At 31.1% G+C, this 14,826-nt stretch overlaps 1 protein-coding gene across 1 annotated transcript in view; it reads left to right on the forward strand.

Annotated features, from left to right (window-relative positions):
- Window positions 1-14,501, forward strand: part of LOC118181428 (cell adhesion molecule Dscam1-like) — a 666,362-nt gene extending 651,861 nt beyond the window's left edge. The window contains exon 22 of the mRNA XM_085823330.1: window positions 12,265-14,501. Within this exon, the coding sequence (XP_085679456.1) occupies window positions 12,265-12,524 (260 nt within the window). The 3' untranslated portion in view covers window positions 12,525-14,501. The remainder of the gene's footprint in view (window positions 1-12,264) is intronic.
- Window positions 14,502-14,826: the final 325 nt, after the last annotated feature.

Consider the following 14,826-nt stretch of genomic DNA (forward strand, 5'->3'; position numbering starts at 1 on the left):
TAAGAAACGAAGAGAAAGAGGTGGCGTAATGAAAGTCATCAAGTTTCTGACTATTACACTAATGAAATAATCCTGAAACAAACGTTAAACTCTTTAATTAATTAAAATTGCAATCTATATACAAGAATAAATGGATAAAAGAAAAGAAGAACTCACATATGCTGCTGAAAGATTTTAAATCCGTTAAAATTTCAAATTTTGCTTTTTGAAAAAAAAACAATAAATAATATTATTAATATTGATTATAAGTGTTTAGAAAAGATATTATAATTAATACATGCATTGAAATTGTTTTGAACGAGTTGCAAAAAACAAAAACATGTAAAGAAAAATTCTACTTACATATTATAATTTTTTTGCAATTTTCTGCCCAGATAAGGTTTTGAACAAAAGCTTGTAATTTATGTTTATGTTAACCAACTGAACAGTACTAGGGGATATTTCATACATATGGGTGTGTACGAAAATTAAGTAACGTAAGTTTTAAAAAATTTGAAATGATTTAATGACCTATCAGAGAGTTTACATTCTTTAAAATGCGTCTTCTCAGTTCCCAACTTTTCAATAAATTCTTTTACATAACGTCTAAAACTTATATAGGTACGGACTTAATTATTTTTCCTGCTTGTTAAAATTATATACTTAAAAGAGACAAGGATGGATTTTTCAAAATAGCGAAAAGGAAAATTATTGTAAATGAAAATGTAATTGAGATCCTATTTCTTTCAAAGGTTTTACATAAAAATGTTGTTTTTACTTTTCTTTATCGGAAACTAATTCATCAACTGCAAAATAGATCCTTAAAAATACTAAGAACACTTCAATAAATGCAATAAAATATTTGGGGGATAAACATTGACAATTGTAAGAGAAGAAAGAAATTTTAATTGTTAAATTTTATTTCAAAATTTTTAATTTAAAAGCAAACTACTGGAAAAAGGTATATTTTTTAGATTAAAATCATTTCGTCTTACAATATAATTATATTCATAAAAATTAGATGAAAGTTCTTAAGTAAAAAATAAAAAATCTTTCAAAACCGAGTCCCCTTAACGGCACAGAGTCCCCTTAACGGTAAACCACTACACCCAGAAAAAGATGTATTTCTTTGTATAAGTGTAGTATAAGTTTTTGTATAAGTGTAGTGTATGTAAGTTTTTGTATAAGTGTAGTATAAATTTTTAATTGTTTTGTGTAAATATTTGTATAAGTGAATTTAAAGATTAAATGCTGAACACTGGTAGTTCTGACCTGGGTTCGATTCCAGGCGCAGGATCTGGGTGCATAGGCGTTTTCCTGGTTTTCTACATGCATCATGTGTATGCGATCCAATTTCCCTTAGAAAGTCGTCCACTAATGCATTCCTCCCCTTAAGCTGATAGACCTACTGTACTTTTCCGTAGTCAAATAAACAAAACTAAATCATTTAAAATTAAATGAAGAAAACACATAATAACTGCAATCACTTTCATCACAAATGTTATAAAATATACAAGATTTGGATTTCCTACGAAAGGACATGCGATCCTCAGTATAATATCTAACTGGTGTGAATATTTCAGTACAGTAGACAGGAATGGATTTAAAAGTTGTTTTTGTCTTCCTGCATTCTTGGCTGATGTTCCGTAAATAATTTAGAATATTGCATGCCAATGTAATATTTATTTTACACTGAGGTCTCCGCAATGTTCACTGGAAAAAAAAATGAAATTCAGTTACAGCAGAAAATCCCTTTTAAAATACATTTATATTTTTATGCAGAACTTCATTAAACGGATTAAGAAAACCCAATATTATGTAAAACTTGTGAAATGAAATTTTCCTTAAGTACGCAACTAGTATCATATTTATCTTGACTAGATATAGTAGTTTTCATTTTGCACGTAAATGTATTTATTGTGTTATATACCTTTTGCATTTTGTTCAGGTCTTCGATTCAAGTGAAAAAAAAAATAATATTTGGTGAACCTTGTAGAACTGTCAACTTCTTCAGCAGAGGTTCTATTGATAGTCCATAACGGAGCTTCATGTTATAAACATGAAAGGAAATATAGAGAATTTCTTTCACATCAAGAAAACGAAAATATTTTAAAACTTATTTTAAATAAATCGACGAAACATTTTCAGTTTTCTGAATTACATGACTGTTTTCCTTGATCGTCATGATAGCAATATTTAAACTCTTAGGTTTTAAAACTTTGTTTTCTTTATTTGATATAAGCTTTTTACTTAAGTTGTTTTCGTTACAAGTGATTTCTATGCGGCCTGTGACAAAATAGTTACATTAAGAAAGTACCATTTTTGCATACAAAACACCTTACTTTCGAATGCTGATGGAACAGCATTTTGATACCAGTTTCAAAGATCAGTTTTTTAAATTTTGATTTAACAGAATATTCATCAGTTTTACATCGCTGAAGATTTTTTCTTCTCCTTCAAAGTAATGTTAACCAGGCTTTGACAGCTGTATAATTCATTTATCCGAAATAAAGTGAAAGTCTAATTAATATTAGATGCTATTATTCTTATATTTATTAGTCCAAAGGAGCAGTTTGCCCAGAAGGACTATTTATTTCGTTTTGCCTTTTGTGTTGCTTCACTATAAATATCGGTTCACTTTTCGAACTGTTGCCACCAAACTTTAGAGCGTTGCATTATATTTAAAGAAATTAAATAATGAAGAATCTGCATAAATGTAAGTATGTTTCTCGCCCTGTGATAAAACAAAAGTTCCTAGAGCTCTCAGATTTTGAATAACGTACGTTTCGTCCCGAATATGGGCATCTGGAAGCCCAAATTTGGGATTTGGAATTTGTTTTATTATCTAATTCATATTTTGTAAAACTTTAACGAATTTTTGATTAACAAACTGAACGATTTGGAAGTGAGCAATGGCAACACTGTAAGGAAAAAAAAATAATTATCTCCAGCGCGCAAGATTGTGTATCGAAAACACATTGTGTATAAAACAAGATTGTGTATAAAGATATGCTCATTTTAAAATTATTTTGCGATACTGCGGTTTAAGAGCGAAGGACATGATATTTAATGAACAAAGTAACACACAAAACGTTAAGGTAACGCCCCTTTTGGCCTAATGTAAAATTTGAAAGCTTTCAGAATTTTATACATATTTATTTTTCTTCACTATTATTATTATCTCGTTTCTGTTGTTGTTACTTATCTCACTTGTCTGATAGTAACATCAGAACAACTCACGAAATTCATCGTGGTGCAAGATTTCTCTTGCCGTTGGCAAGTGCCTTGGGCCCCACACATTTGTTCAATTCCCCCTCCCCCAGTTTTCATGGAGATTACCCCGCGGGGGCGACGAATCAGAAATTCTCTCAGCTCTTTTCCCCTATCTCAGCCTCTCCAGAGGACTTTCGGCTCGCCGCATATTTATTAGTTCCCCCCATGCCGCACAGGCACTATACATTTACAAATATCCCTGCCATCCCCGGGAGTTGAAGCCGGACTCTTCAGTACGGTAGTGAGAAACACCAACTACTATCACGGTTGGGCAGCATTATTATTGTTGTAGTTTTGTTATAGTACTTATATATTATATATGTATCATACTGTAATACTGAAAATATAGAACCTTCAATACTTTGAATTATACTATAATTTTGAGAACAGGAAACCTGATTCCTCATAGAAAGCAGTCCATTCTAGCAAACCGTGGTCTTTTACGTCTGTCTCTTTTAAATTTTAATCATTCATTCACACCACCATGCCGTTTTGCACACTGTCCTGTTACATTTGTTTAACCGTTTGAAATGCTTCAACGAAAATCGGATTTCAAGTTTCCCAATTGAATAGAAACTTGAAGCTTTAGAAAGGCGAACCAAAACTTTGCTGGAGTTTTAGAAAGGTGAATAAAGTACACAAAAGACTGAGGAAAAGATGAAAGCTCTGTCTAGACCTTTCATCGAAGACTCTAACACATAATAAAAGCATACGGCAATACCTCGCAAACAGATGTTTGGCATTCTGTGAGGAAATCTACTTCCAACCTTTGATAACAACATAATACGAGAAACTCGCGGTTATTTGCGGAATGTTGTGAGTATGTTTTTCAATTCAATTCCATATTTGTTAAGCTTTAAATTTTTGTAAATACTCATGAATTTACTGACTGTACTATTACAGATTTCCGTCATGCATTTTTTTTTTTTTTTTTTTTTTTTACTTCATCTTTCGAAAACAATTTGTTCAGTACTGTAAATACGGCAATTGCAATAGAAATAATTGTAAAGATAAAATAATCTTAACGCTTTCAGATTTTATATTAGGCCCAAAGGGGCGTCATTTTCATTTACACATAAATACATGTTTCCAGAACATTTGAGCTAAAAATATTTAAAAACAGCATGTATTTAGAATTTAGGAAAGAAAGTCTCACGCGTTGGAGACAAAAATATTTTATTCCGCACAGTGTTGTCACTGCTCGCTTTGAAACCGTTGAGTTTCTTAATCACAAATTCGTTAAAATAATAATTAAAAAAAATTGAAGTAGATAATAAAAAAAAAAAATCGAAATTCAAAGTTCAGGCTTCTAGGTTCCTACATTCGGGTGGAGGACTATATTATTCACAATTTGATGGCTCTGGGTACTGTTGTTTTTCACAATGCGAGAAACATACACCCATTCCTGCAAATTCTTCATCATATAATTTCTTTAAATATAATACAGGGCGCAAATATTTGGTGGCAACAATATGAAAAATGATCCAGTGCTTATAGTGATTCGAAGCAAAATGCCGTTTCGAGAGTAATAGACCTTCTAGGCAAACATTCCTTTCGACTAATAACAGTTCTTGTAACTGCTTATTCTCATTATTTTCTTTATGTAATTTAAATGAAAGTAAAAAGTTTAAAATTGAAACTTTCAATTATAAAGGGCAGCCTTTTCTACATTTTACGAAAACGTCACCCTGATCGGTATAGTGGTTAATACTCTTGACTGAGGTATTCGTTGGTTTGGAATTCGAACTAAAGAAGCATGAATGCACGTATAGTGTCTGTGCGGCATGGTGGCACTCAAAATACAAACGTTCTTCGGCGTGTTCTCCATCAAATTTTGAATAACATTTTATGGTGTTTTCCATTCTTGGTGATCAGACGGCTGAATGACTGATTGGTATTGGCCATTACAGATGAATGCCTAAAGAAACAAGTGTTCAGACATTTCAAAACAACACTATATTATATTATAAGTGATATTTAACAAATCAGGACGCAACGTATGTTATATAATAAACTCATTCAAATATAGAATTAAAAAATACTCGGTATCATTCGTTGTTTTGAGTAACATAAATATATAATTATAATGTAATAAAACCTTATACATAAATGCATTGTGTAATTGTAATAATGTGTATTGAAATAATTATATTGTAACATAATATTATGTAAGCATATTGTAATGAAACCTTACGCATAAACGCAGTGCGATATCGTAGTTACTTAACTGTGTTAGAAGAAACGGGTTTAACCATTATTCCTGAAAAAATATAGAAAATGGCTTTCTACAGCAGCTCTACTATTAAGAGAGAAGTTAAATTATTCTATATAAAATGTATTATCTAAAGAAATTTGAATGAACCAAGGTAAAGGACAGAAAGATCTGCTAATTAATCTTTGAATTATGTAAACAATAAAAAATTTGTGGTTAGCGTCGCTCCGTGCCAAAGGGCCGAGATTCGAATCCCGAAGAAGGCATAAATGTGTGTAAACGTAGAGTGCCCGTGCGGCATGAGGGCACTGTAAATAAGCAGCAAGCCGAAACTCCTCTCGAGAGGTTATTGGCAGGGAAATAAGGGTAGAGACTCGTACTTCGGGGGGGGGGGAGCTCTCCATGAAAATTGGTGGTGGAACTGAGCTTAATCTCACTGTCACCTGTAAGGTGCTCAAGGATATTGTCAACGACTGGCGTAAACTTTTATGCTCCTTGCCTCGAGGAATTTCGTGGGCTTAATTTGTAACAAAAGGTCGTAAAGGAATTAAGTTAAGCAAATGGATTAATTCATCTACAGTTTCATTATCATGAAAGATATGTGTAATATTATGCTTTAGTGTTTGCTGTATAGCTATAATTAACATTTAATTTTATTTTCACTGAAAAGGCATCTCAGAAAATATAACTTGATGGAGTCAAATAACAGCAGGACTTACTTTAAAGACTTGAATTATTAAATCATTCAAAAATTCTGCAATTTTTCAAATCGAAGCGTCTTTTCTTCTATTTATTTGGTTATTGCTAATTAGAAGTAACCTCAATCGAAGCAGAAGTTTAAATAGGGTCTTTTCTGCTCACGTTATGTAACTCTAGCGTGTATTGTAGCAAAATTTGTGTTTCAGTGTACTGCTAAGAATGGCGAACCCACAATTTCATTTCCGTCATACTATGCTGTTTTACTTTAAAGAAATAAACAAAAAATGCTATTCAAACTGCTTATAGAATTTGTGCTATATATGGACAAAGTGTTGTTTTGCATTGTGCAGTTTAAAGGTGGTTTGAGATGTTTATGGAGATTTCAGCCTTAAAGATGATACCTGATATTGACGATCATCCTATGTACGACGGAATCCTCTACTGCAGTAAAAACCAATTAAAATCTGTAAAGAAAATTCCTAAAAAGTAAACTTTTCAATAATGAAAAAGTAGTTAATGTCATTGATCTCAGATTAATTGACTTGTCAAGGGGAACAAATCAATCTACTATGAATTAACAATAAACACAATTAAGTGTGTTTCGTCTTTTTTCCAAGTAAGAACTAAATTATTATTTTGTTAGAGCTAGATCATAAATTATGAACAAAATTAACAGAAAAAAAAGTTTTAGTTGTTCATTTAAGCCAAAAGAACTGTCATAAACTAACTAACAATTAGTTAAATATTTTTTCTCAAATTACGTTATTCGTTAAGAACGGCATTAACCAAGATCCTTGCTTAAAAAAAAATATCCCCCGACACTCTCATACTTAAAATCAAAAGTAAAAATAAAAGTATATTTTTAATATAAAAATTCAAAATCAAAAGAAGATCAAAATTTACATAATCTTTTAATTTAAAGTTTAATAAAAAGTAGTAATTTTTATATTTTAAGAGCAATGCCAGGAATGAAAACAAAATAAACCTACCCATCTGCTAAATCCAAAACGAAATGGCGGCAATGTAATTGTACTCAGTGATCAACTATTACTAATTTATAACATTTAACAATAAATAAGATGAAATAAAATGTAAAAGTAAGAAATTCCTGCGGTTAAGCTGCAAAGGATTGAACTTTAAAAATTTATAATATTTAAAAAATATCCTATTATAGGAAAAGAATTATAAACGCAATTAAGAGTTCAATTCGGCAAACGGAAGTGAGAATGCGTTACTATTTGACAGCATTTTTTATTTTAAAATTAGAAAATATTTGGCATTGCTTCTTAAAAGGTAAATAGGCTTTAGTTTAGTTTATTATGGCAAAGCTCATCAAGGCTAGTGATGCCTTCGTAAAGGAACTTTCTCAGGAAACTGGTTTGTATACACATAGGAAAACCTCGAAAACGCCCATGCAACCACCCCGTTGTCTTGAAATAGGACGCAGGTCGAAACTACCTGAGTTCAATGGTTTTATCACTCGGCCGCTGGTGGGCCAAAGGGAAATGAGAAAAGTTTAAAAAAATAGGCAGTAGGAAAAATAAATAAAAACTATTCATCCTTTATTATTTAATACTTCAAATAGAACCTTTCAAGAGGTAAGACATTAAAACATTTTACCTGGATATAATTAATGAATGCGGAATACACATTTGGCTCTTCCTGTCATTTTGAGATTAATACCTGGAAGTACTAATTGTGCAGAAATGATAAATAATACTTCTCTTTATCTCAAAATGATAAGCAACTACCCCAAAGTACCCCACCATTTTTTTAATATTTTAATTTCTGATATATATATGTACCGTAGTATATGTATACTACCATAGTATAGATATATATATGCGTATATATACTACGGTTATTTAACTGTTCGAGATTTATTTTAGTGTGCATGAGTTTTCAATGCGTCAGTATATATGTTTCCGCATCTGAAATTACATACACAGAATCAGCACTTAAAATATTACATCTGTAAGAATTTTTTTATGAAATACTTTAAATAAATATGTAACTTTAACAGACGCATTATAAATTTGTCCATGTATATAAGCTCTGCGATTAAATAAATTTGTAAAAATTGTCATTCCGATTTACTGAACCTATAAATAATAATTATTGGTTGGCAGTGATTACTAATATTGCTTACCTTTTTGTTTTAACTTTTAAAGGTCCATCTTTATATGAAAAGGAATTCAAAATGGATTTTTAGTTCAAATTTATACATTCAGCACCTTCTGCTGTGAATTAAATCTGCAGATAATGTAAAGCCATAAAGATTTTATTGAAAAATCAGGCAGGTTGTAAGGTATTTTCTGTGTTCCAGCATGCCTAAGTGGTATAACAGTAGAACCCCAGGTGCGTATTCGAGAGGTTTAGCTTCGAATTCCGCAGAGTGCATTGCACAAGTTTCATGTTTCCTGGTTCAAAAAATAAATAAATAAAACCTAATGACTCTGCAATGGTACCCGAACAAAGCGGTAGACCATATTTCGTCACTACCAGTATTTGGCGATTGGGTTCCCTAATCTTCAGTCTCCATTTAAAAGGGGTAATATATAAGACATCTTCTCTATCTTTAGAGCATGCTTTCATGATGTAACAGTAGCACACTCGGCGCGTGTTCGAGAGGTCCAGCTTCAAGTTCCGAGGATGGCATTGAACACATTCTTCAAAAAGTAAAACCTAATGATTCTACAAGGTATCTCGAATTGTGTCCACAGATCAAAATACATAAGAATTCACAAGGCCATCTGAATAAGTTTGAGTGGCCTGGGTGGAAACAAAAATGTGTCTTCATGACATTGGATTGAATAATAATTAAATTATGCACATAACTAAACAGATTTCATGGCATAAATTTTATTTTAAATTAGACGCGTAGTGTGTATTTTTCCCGTGGGCTACAGAGGCCAATTCCGAAAGTATTATGGCCTTTTAGTCACTTATTTTAAATGAAAGGAACAGAAAAACAAATCGGCAGGGTCTTGCATTTCCAAATCCATATTAAGGAGTAAATTTTAAATCTCCATAGTTTACTGTCTTGAGACACATTTAAAGTAGTGAAAGTGCGGGACATATATGTCCCAGCCCCTGGAAAAGGTAAAAATATTAATAACACAAAAAAGATACAATGCTGCATTGTTAAAAAACAATTAACAGAAAAACTAGTTATTTATTTATTCCATTTTACTTTCTTCCAGTCCATTTTACTACGAGCTATCCTTTCTGATATATCATGTTTTAAGAAAGAATACTGTTTTTTCCAGCTTATGCATACACGATCAACAGTATGATCATATCAAACCTATGAATTCATCGTGGAAAGGGGTCGAGTTTGCGCCTGTCACTGGCAAGAGTCTTGAGCATCCATATAGGTACCTCTTGAGCACCATATAGCTACGAATTTGGGCGGTTCCGCTTCCGATTTTGTAGGACAGCAGCTCGGAGAGGGACGTGCCTGACGTCACCACATCTCTTCCCTAAGAATTACCCCTCGAAAGGACTTTCGGTTCGCTGCATATGTAGGGTGCTCTCATGCCACACAGGCACTATACATTTGCATGCTTTCTCTGGGTTCTTGCCTTGTCTTGGATCCGAATCGGGGCCCTTCGGTACGATGGTAGGTTTCGCTAAACAGTATCCTAGTTAGGCGGCGAAAGAGTACTTAAATTAAATAAATCTTTTGATGATCGCAGCTAAATTTTCGTTCTCTTGGGAGTAGAAAACAGAAGATAATTTTAGCACGCGATGCTGTATTTCACTAAACCATAAAACTGTCAAACTGAATAAACCAACTAAGTATTCCATACATTTGTTTTGTTCTTTCACTTGTCCAAGAGTTATGCATGTTTTATCAAATGTACAACATACTTTACTCAGACAACACAAGAAATTAAATTTTACCTATACATGTTCTATTCTCAAAATGAAAATATTTTTATGATGCGTTATTTTGGTAAACTTCCCAAATGAAAGAACGCTTGGTGAAAGCATATACTTAAGTATAATTATAATACTATATTTGGTGCAAGTGGAGGGGAAACTTAAATGTAGTTCGTATACCTGCTATTATTCTATTAAATGCACGTTTAATTTGCAGTTCAGTTATTGATAGTAGAATGATTTTGCTTTTGATGGAATCTAAGACGTTAATAAATTTACAATATGGTCAAAAATGCAAATATTTTATAGCTAAACCATTTTTTGACGTTAATTGAATTACAGAAAAGAAATCCTTAAATTTTGGTATATGATTCAATTAACTTCGAAATTATATTGATGAAATGAACTGAAGCTCATTATATCAATCAAATATGTTATGTAATATTCGAAATATGGAATATCGCTCTGTGATTATAATTTGTTGAAAGTTGAATTAATATCACACGGTCTATTCTACCTTGAAGTGATATGGATAAAAAGGTCTTGTAGGTAACCCATGTTCAATAACACACTTAAAAACTGATATCTTTTAAATATTATAATCGCTATAAATCTTATGTTTCAGTTTAAAAGTGTTTTCTTTTCTCTTTTGATTAAAAAATAATCTTTATTTTGAAAGACGCATACTGAAGATCAATGCAGATAAGAATCTATAATTGTAATACAGCTTCAAAATACCTAGTACATTATTTAGAATATTATAATTGAATATTTACATTACATTAATTGTAGAAATTGTATATATATATATTATTAATATTAATATATTATTATATAATATATAATATTATTAATACACATGCATTGTTATATTAATATTTTCTTAATATTTGGAATATTATAATATTAATAATATTATTATATTTTATAGCAACCATTTTATTAAGCAAAGAGCAATAATATATAATATTGTTGCGAAAGCACAGCTACGGTAAGACAGCTTCGCCGCAGTGCGACGTTACGAAACCATAAAGTGGCAAGTAAAGGCAGGTTTGCTAGATTTGGCGTGAAATCGCTTATTTGGTGACATTCTGCGACAAAATTGGCGATATTCTAAAGACGGAGCGAGAACATTCTAGAAACCATTCTTAGCAGTATTCTCGTCAATATTCTCGAAGTTAGTTTAAAGCTATATATACCCTGCCTGTACGCGGAGTAGTAGTGTAATAGTTGTACCTTGAGTTCACTAGTGTCGTAATTTTAGAGATTAGCTTGAGAGCGATCGACCGAATTGAGATCTGTACAATAGTGCTTTGCCGTGAAGCTGTAATTACCACTATAGCCTGAAGGCTGTGTTTCTGATTGTTTCAGCCTGTTTATCTTAGTTTTTCAAATTCTGTAAACATGTCTTTGGAGCTGTGCCGCGTAATATTGGCGAATAAATTGCGTTTTGATTGTTCATCAAGTGTTGCCATCAATCATCCCACATACACGAACTCCTAAAACCGCAACAATATACTATTGTTGGTTGCTTAATGAAATGCCATCCTATGAAAACATAAAATGAAGTAAGTGAAGTAAGGTTCAAAACTAAGATAGAATACAATTTCGAATAGATGGTGCGTATACTGAATCATTACTTATATAGACACATTTGTGAGTTTTGGGTATTTATCTTTGTTTTCATTTATTTAGTTATTTAAGTTGATCTAAATAAACGTTTGCCAGGCAGTGATTATTAGAGTACGTATATGTCAACTTTTATAGATATTTTTTTCTTTGTATATTTGATAATGGCAAAGCATTTGAGGATTATCTGCCTAAAAGAGAGGGATACCTTCGTGGAGAACTTTCTAAGGGAAACTGGCTCGTATACTCGTTACACATGGGGGAAATCACGAAAACGCCCAAGGACCCAGTCCATTCGCAGGTGCGAACATCGGACCGAACTACCAGTATTCAACGACTTTACTGCTCGTCCGCTGGATAGAGAGATAAAAATTATTGAATGGTGTTGCGTTTCAAATTACTTATGGCAATAAACTAAACAAGTACTTTATAATTTTTGATTTTTTTACATAGTTAAGTATTTTAATCAAATCGTTTTGGGAGGATTATTGTATACTAATTTACTTTTTCGGATTTCTTTAAACAAATGAATATTTTTTTACAATGCTCTTAATTTTACTAATACACAATTTTGTATTTTTGTTCAGCTGACCGAAGAAGCACAGGCGAAATACAAAAATCTGAGACTGTAGCCCTGAGCGCGTGGGAAAAACGCCCTAGGGTTGATTCATCACAAAGAGGCTCACAATGTAGAGAATCGCTTTATCTACCTTGTCCATACGCTACAGCGAGACTTTCCCAGTTCTCAGTAGATGGCGACACCGACGGCGTCCACCACTCAGTGTCCCTAGCGGGAAATGAACATTCGTATGATGTGCCTATTCAAGTGGTCAGTAAATTACATTAACGCGAGAATTGAATTCTATTTTTTGTATGTAAATATATTGTATTATGAGTGTCATTATATTGTACAAAAGTGTTGTACTTATTTATTTCGTGCTGCAAATGTGTTGATAAGAGGTGTTTCCTATGGTTAAGGTGATATTTTAAACCATTAAATAGAACTTATATTATTCGTTAAATTAAAGCTCGATTAATTTTTCATGATCTGCTTCTAATCTAATGAAAATTATACACAAACATTACACACGTTTTCTAAAGTTCTGTCATTAAAGGGCAAGTTTAATAAATCTCAATATGAAACTTATCATTATGTGTTTTAAAATGCAGTCTTACTTAAATGTTTGCGTTAATATTATGCCCGTTTACACTTCATCTTCCTGATTAAGAAAATTCGTATATATACTTAAATTTATTGCAATTTTTCTTCAAAATATTTATTTACCCTGGTGTTGTCATAGAGTTATATCATGAAAACTGAAGTTCTCTAGCGAAAATACTTGAAATATTACTATTAAATAAGAACTGGAACTGTTTCTCATTTTTTGCATTGAATAACTCCTAATAAACCAAATACAAGAAATTATAAAGCATGTGAATTTTTTATTAAAACTTCATGTTCCGATTTTTTTTTTTTTTTTTTTTTACTAAATTATACAACATTTTTAAATCCTTTCGATAATATTCTCAATATTGCTGAAATAAATTGTAGTATATTTTATTTTCTTCCCCGCTCTACACTTTTAAAATCACAATATTAGAAAATACCTGATGAGGACACCACATGAATTCTTGTAAGGCATATTAAATTACACACACTATTTGCAGCATTTCATTGAAAAGGATTTCCTCAAATTTATTCCTCTAATTTGTTCTGTACGTACGCACAGAATAAAGAACGTATGTACATCACCCAAAAAAATTCCTCTAAATGGATTTGGAAACTGTCAAAATGTATATTTCGAGATTATAATACCTCCTTTACTTCGCACAAGGAGGTCAGAATTCGGTATTTATAAATGAAGCTGATGTTATTTAAAGGTTATTAATTCTTATTCTAAAAATAAACAAGACTTTAAGAAACCACGTATTTAAAAAAAAAAATCTATTTTTGAGACTCATAAGAGATAAGAGTGAATTTTAAAGCAATAAATTAATCTGAATTTAACCGATTCTCTAGTAATTTGCTTTAAATGAAATTTTAAATTATGTTTTAATTACAATATTTAGCAAACTATAAAGATTTCAAAGTTAAAAATTTAACTCTGTTGTCATCTAATAAATGTCTAAATCTTTTAATATTCAAGCTGTAACTAATATAATAACAAGTTAACATCTTGGTGGGAGTGAAACACTTTTTATCATCTACTGTACAATGAAATCATAATTTCAGATTACTGCATTATTAATTGTTACATTTATTTTCCATTTAGTTTTATAAAAGGAGGATTTTTTTGTTTCATTTTATATATTGCAAACAAAGTAACGTATGTGGAAATGCCGAAGATATTATGAATATGAAAATAATATTTATTAAGTTATTGAATTATTCAAGTTATTAATTTTATATAGTTAGTTTTTTATAACCTAAACAGCGAATTAATTGTTCTAAATTTGTATTACAATAAAACACTAATATTATTCCTTATCTTTATGTATATATGTTAGTATCTGTTATTACTTTTCATTTTATTTTAATACCTTTTACAATATTAGTATCATTATTATATCCGTATAATATAATAACAATGTGGAAAAAAAATTGAAAGAAATGGGAAACTCTTCTTTATAAACACATTGTTTGTCTGAGACAAATGTGTATAGAATGTTCTTCACACCTGCATCGCTCACTGTGCATTCATGGACACGTAATGTGTTCCATTTGCCATTTGGTTCTTGTGATCCAACACTTTTTACATTTTCAACATGTCTGTGCCATTCTGATGATGTATCATTGAAGTCTTTATTAAAACATTATTTTCTACATTGTGTATGTTTTATTATCGTTTTATAAGTTTTAATTGAACGTTTCTTTCATCTTGGGAATTTAACAGTTATTTAATCAAACAAGAAACAAATTACAGAAAACGCAATTTTACGAAGTAAAGTTTACAACTTCTTCGGCAGTGTGAAACACTTTACGCCTGATGTTTAAACATCAGCATTACTAGTAAATACTGCAATCCATAATTATTGCACTTTTAATTTTAATATTTAAAAAAACACAAATGATTTTTTGTTAATTGGAAATCTTAGTTATGTTTCCTTTTTTCTGCTATTTATAATTTCAAACACTACTAATTAATTTT

Source organism: Stegodyphus dumicola, chromosome 9 (assembly GCF_044657685.1).
Source record: "Stegodyphus dumicola isolate Sdum_Otavi_A_Nest chromosome 9, ASM4465768v1".
Classification (NCBI taxonomy): Eukaryota; Metazoa; Arthropoda; class Arachnida; order Araneae; family Eresidae; genus Stegodyphus; species Stegodyphus dumicola.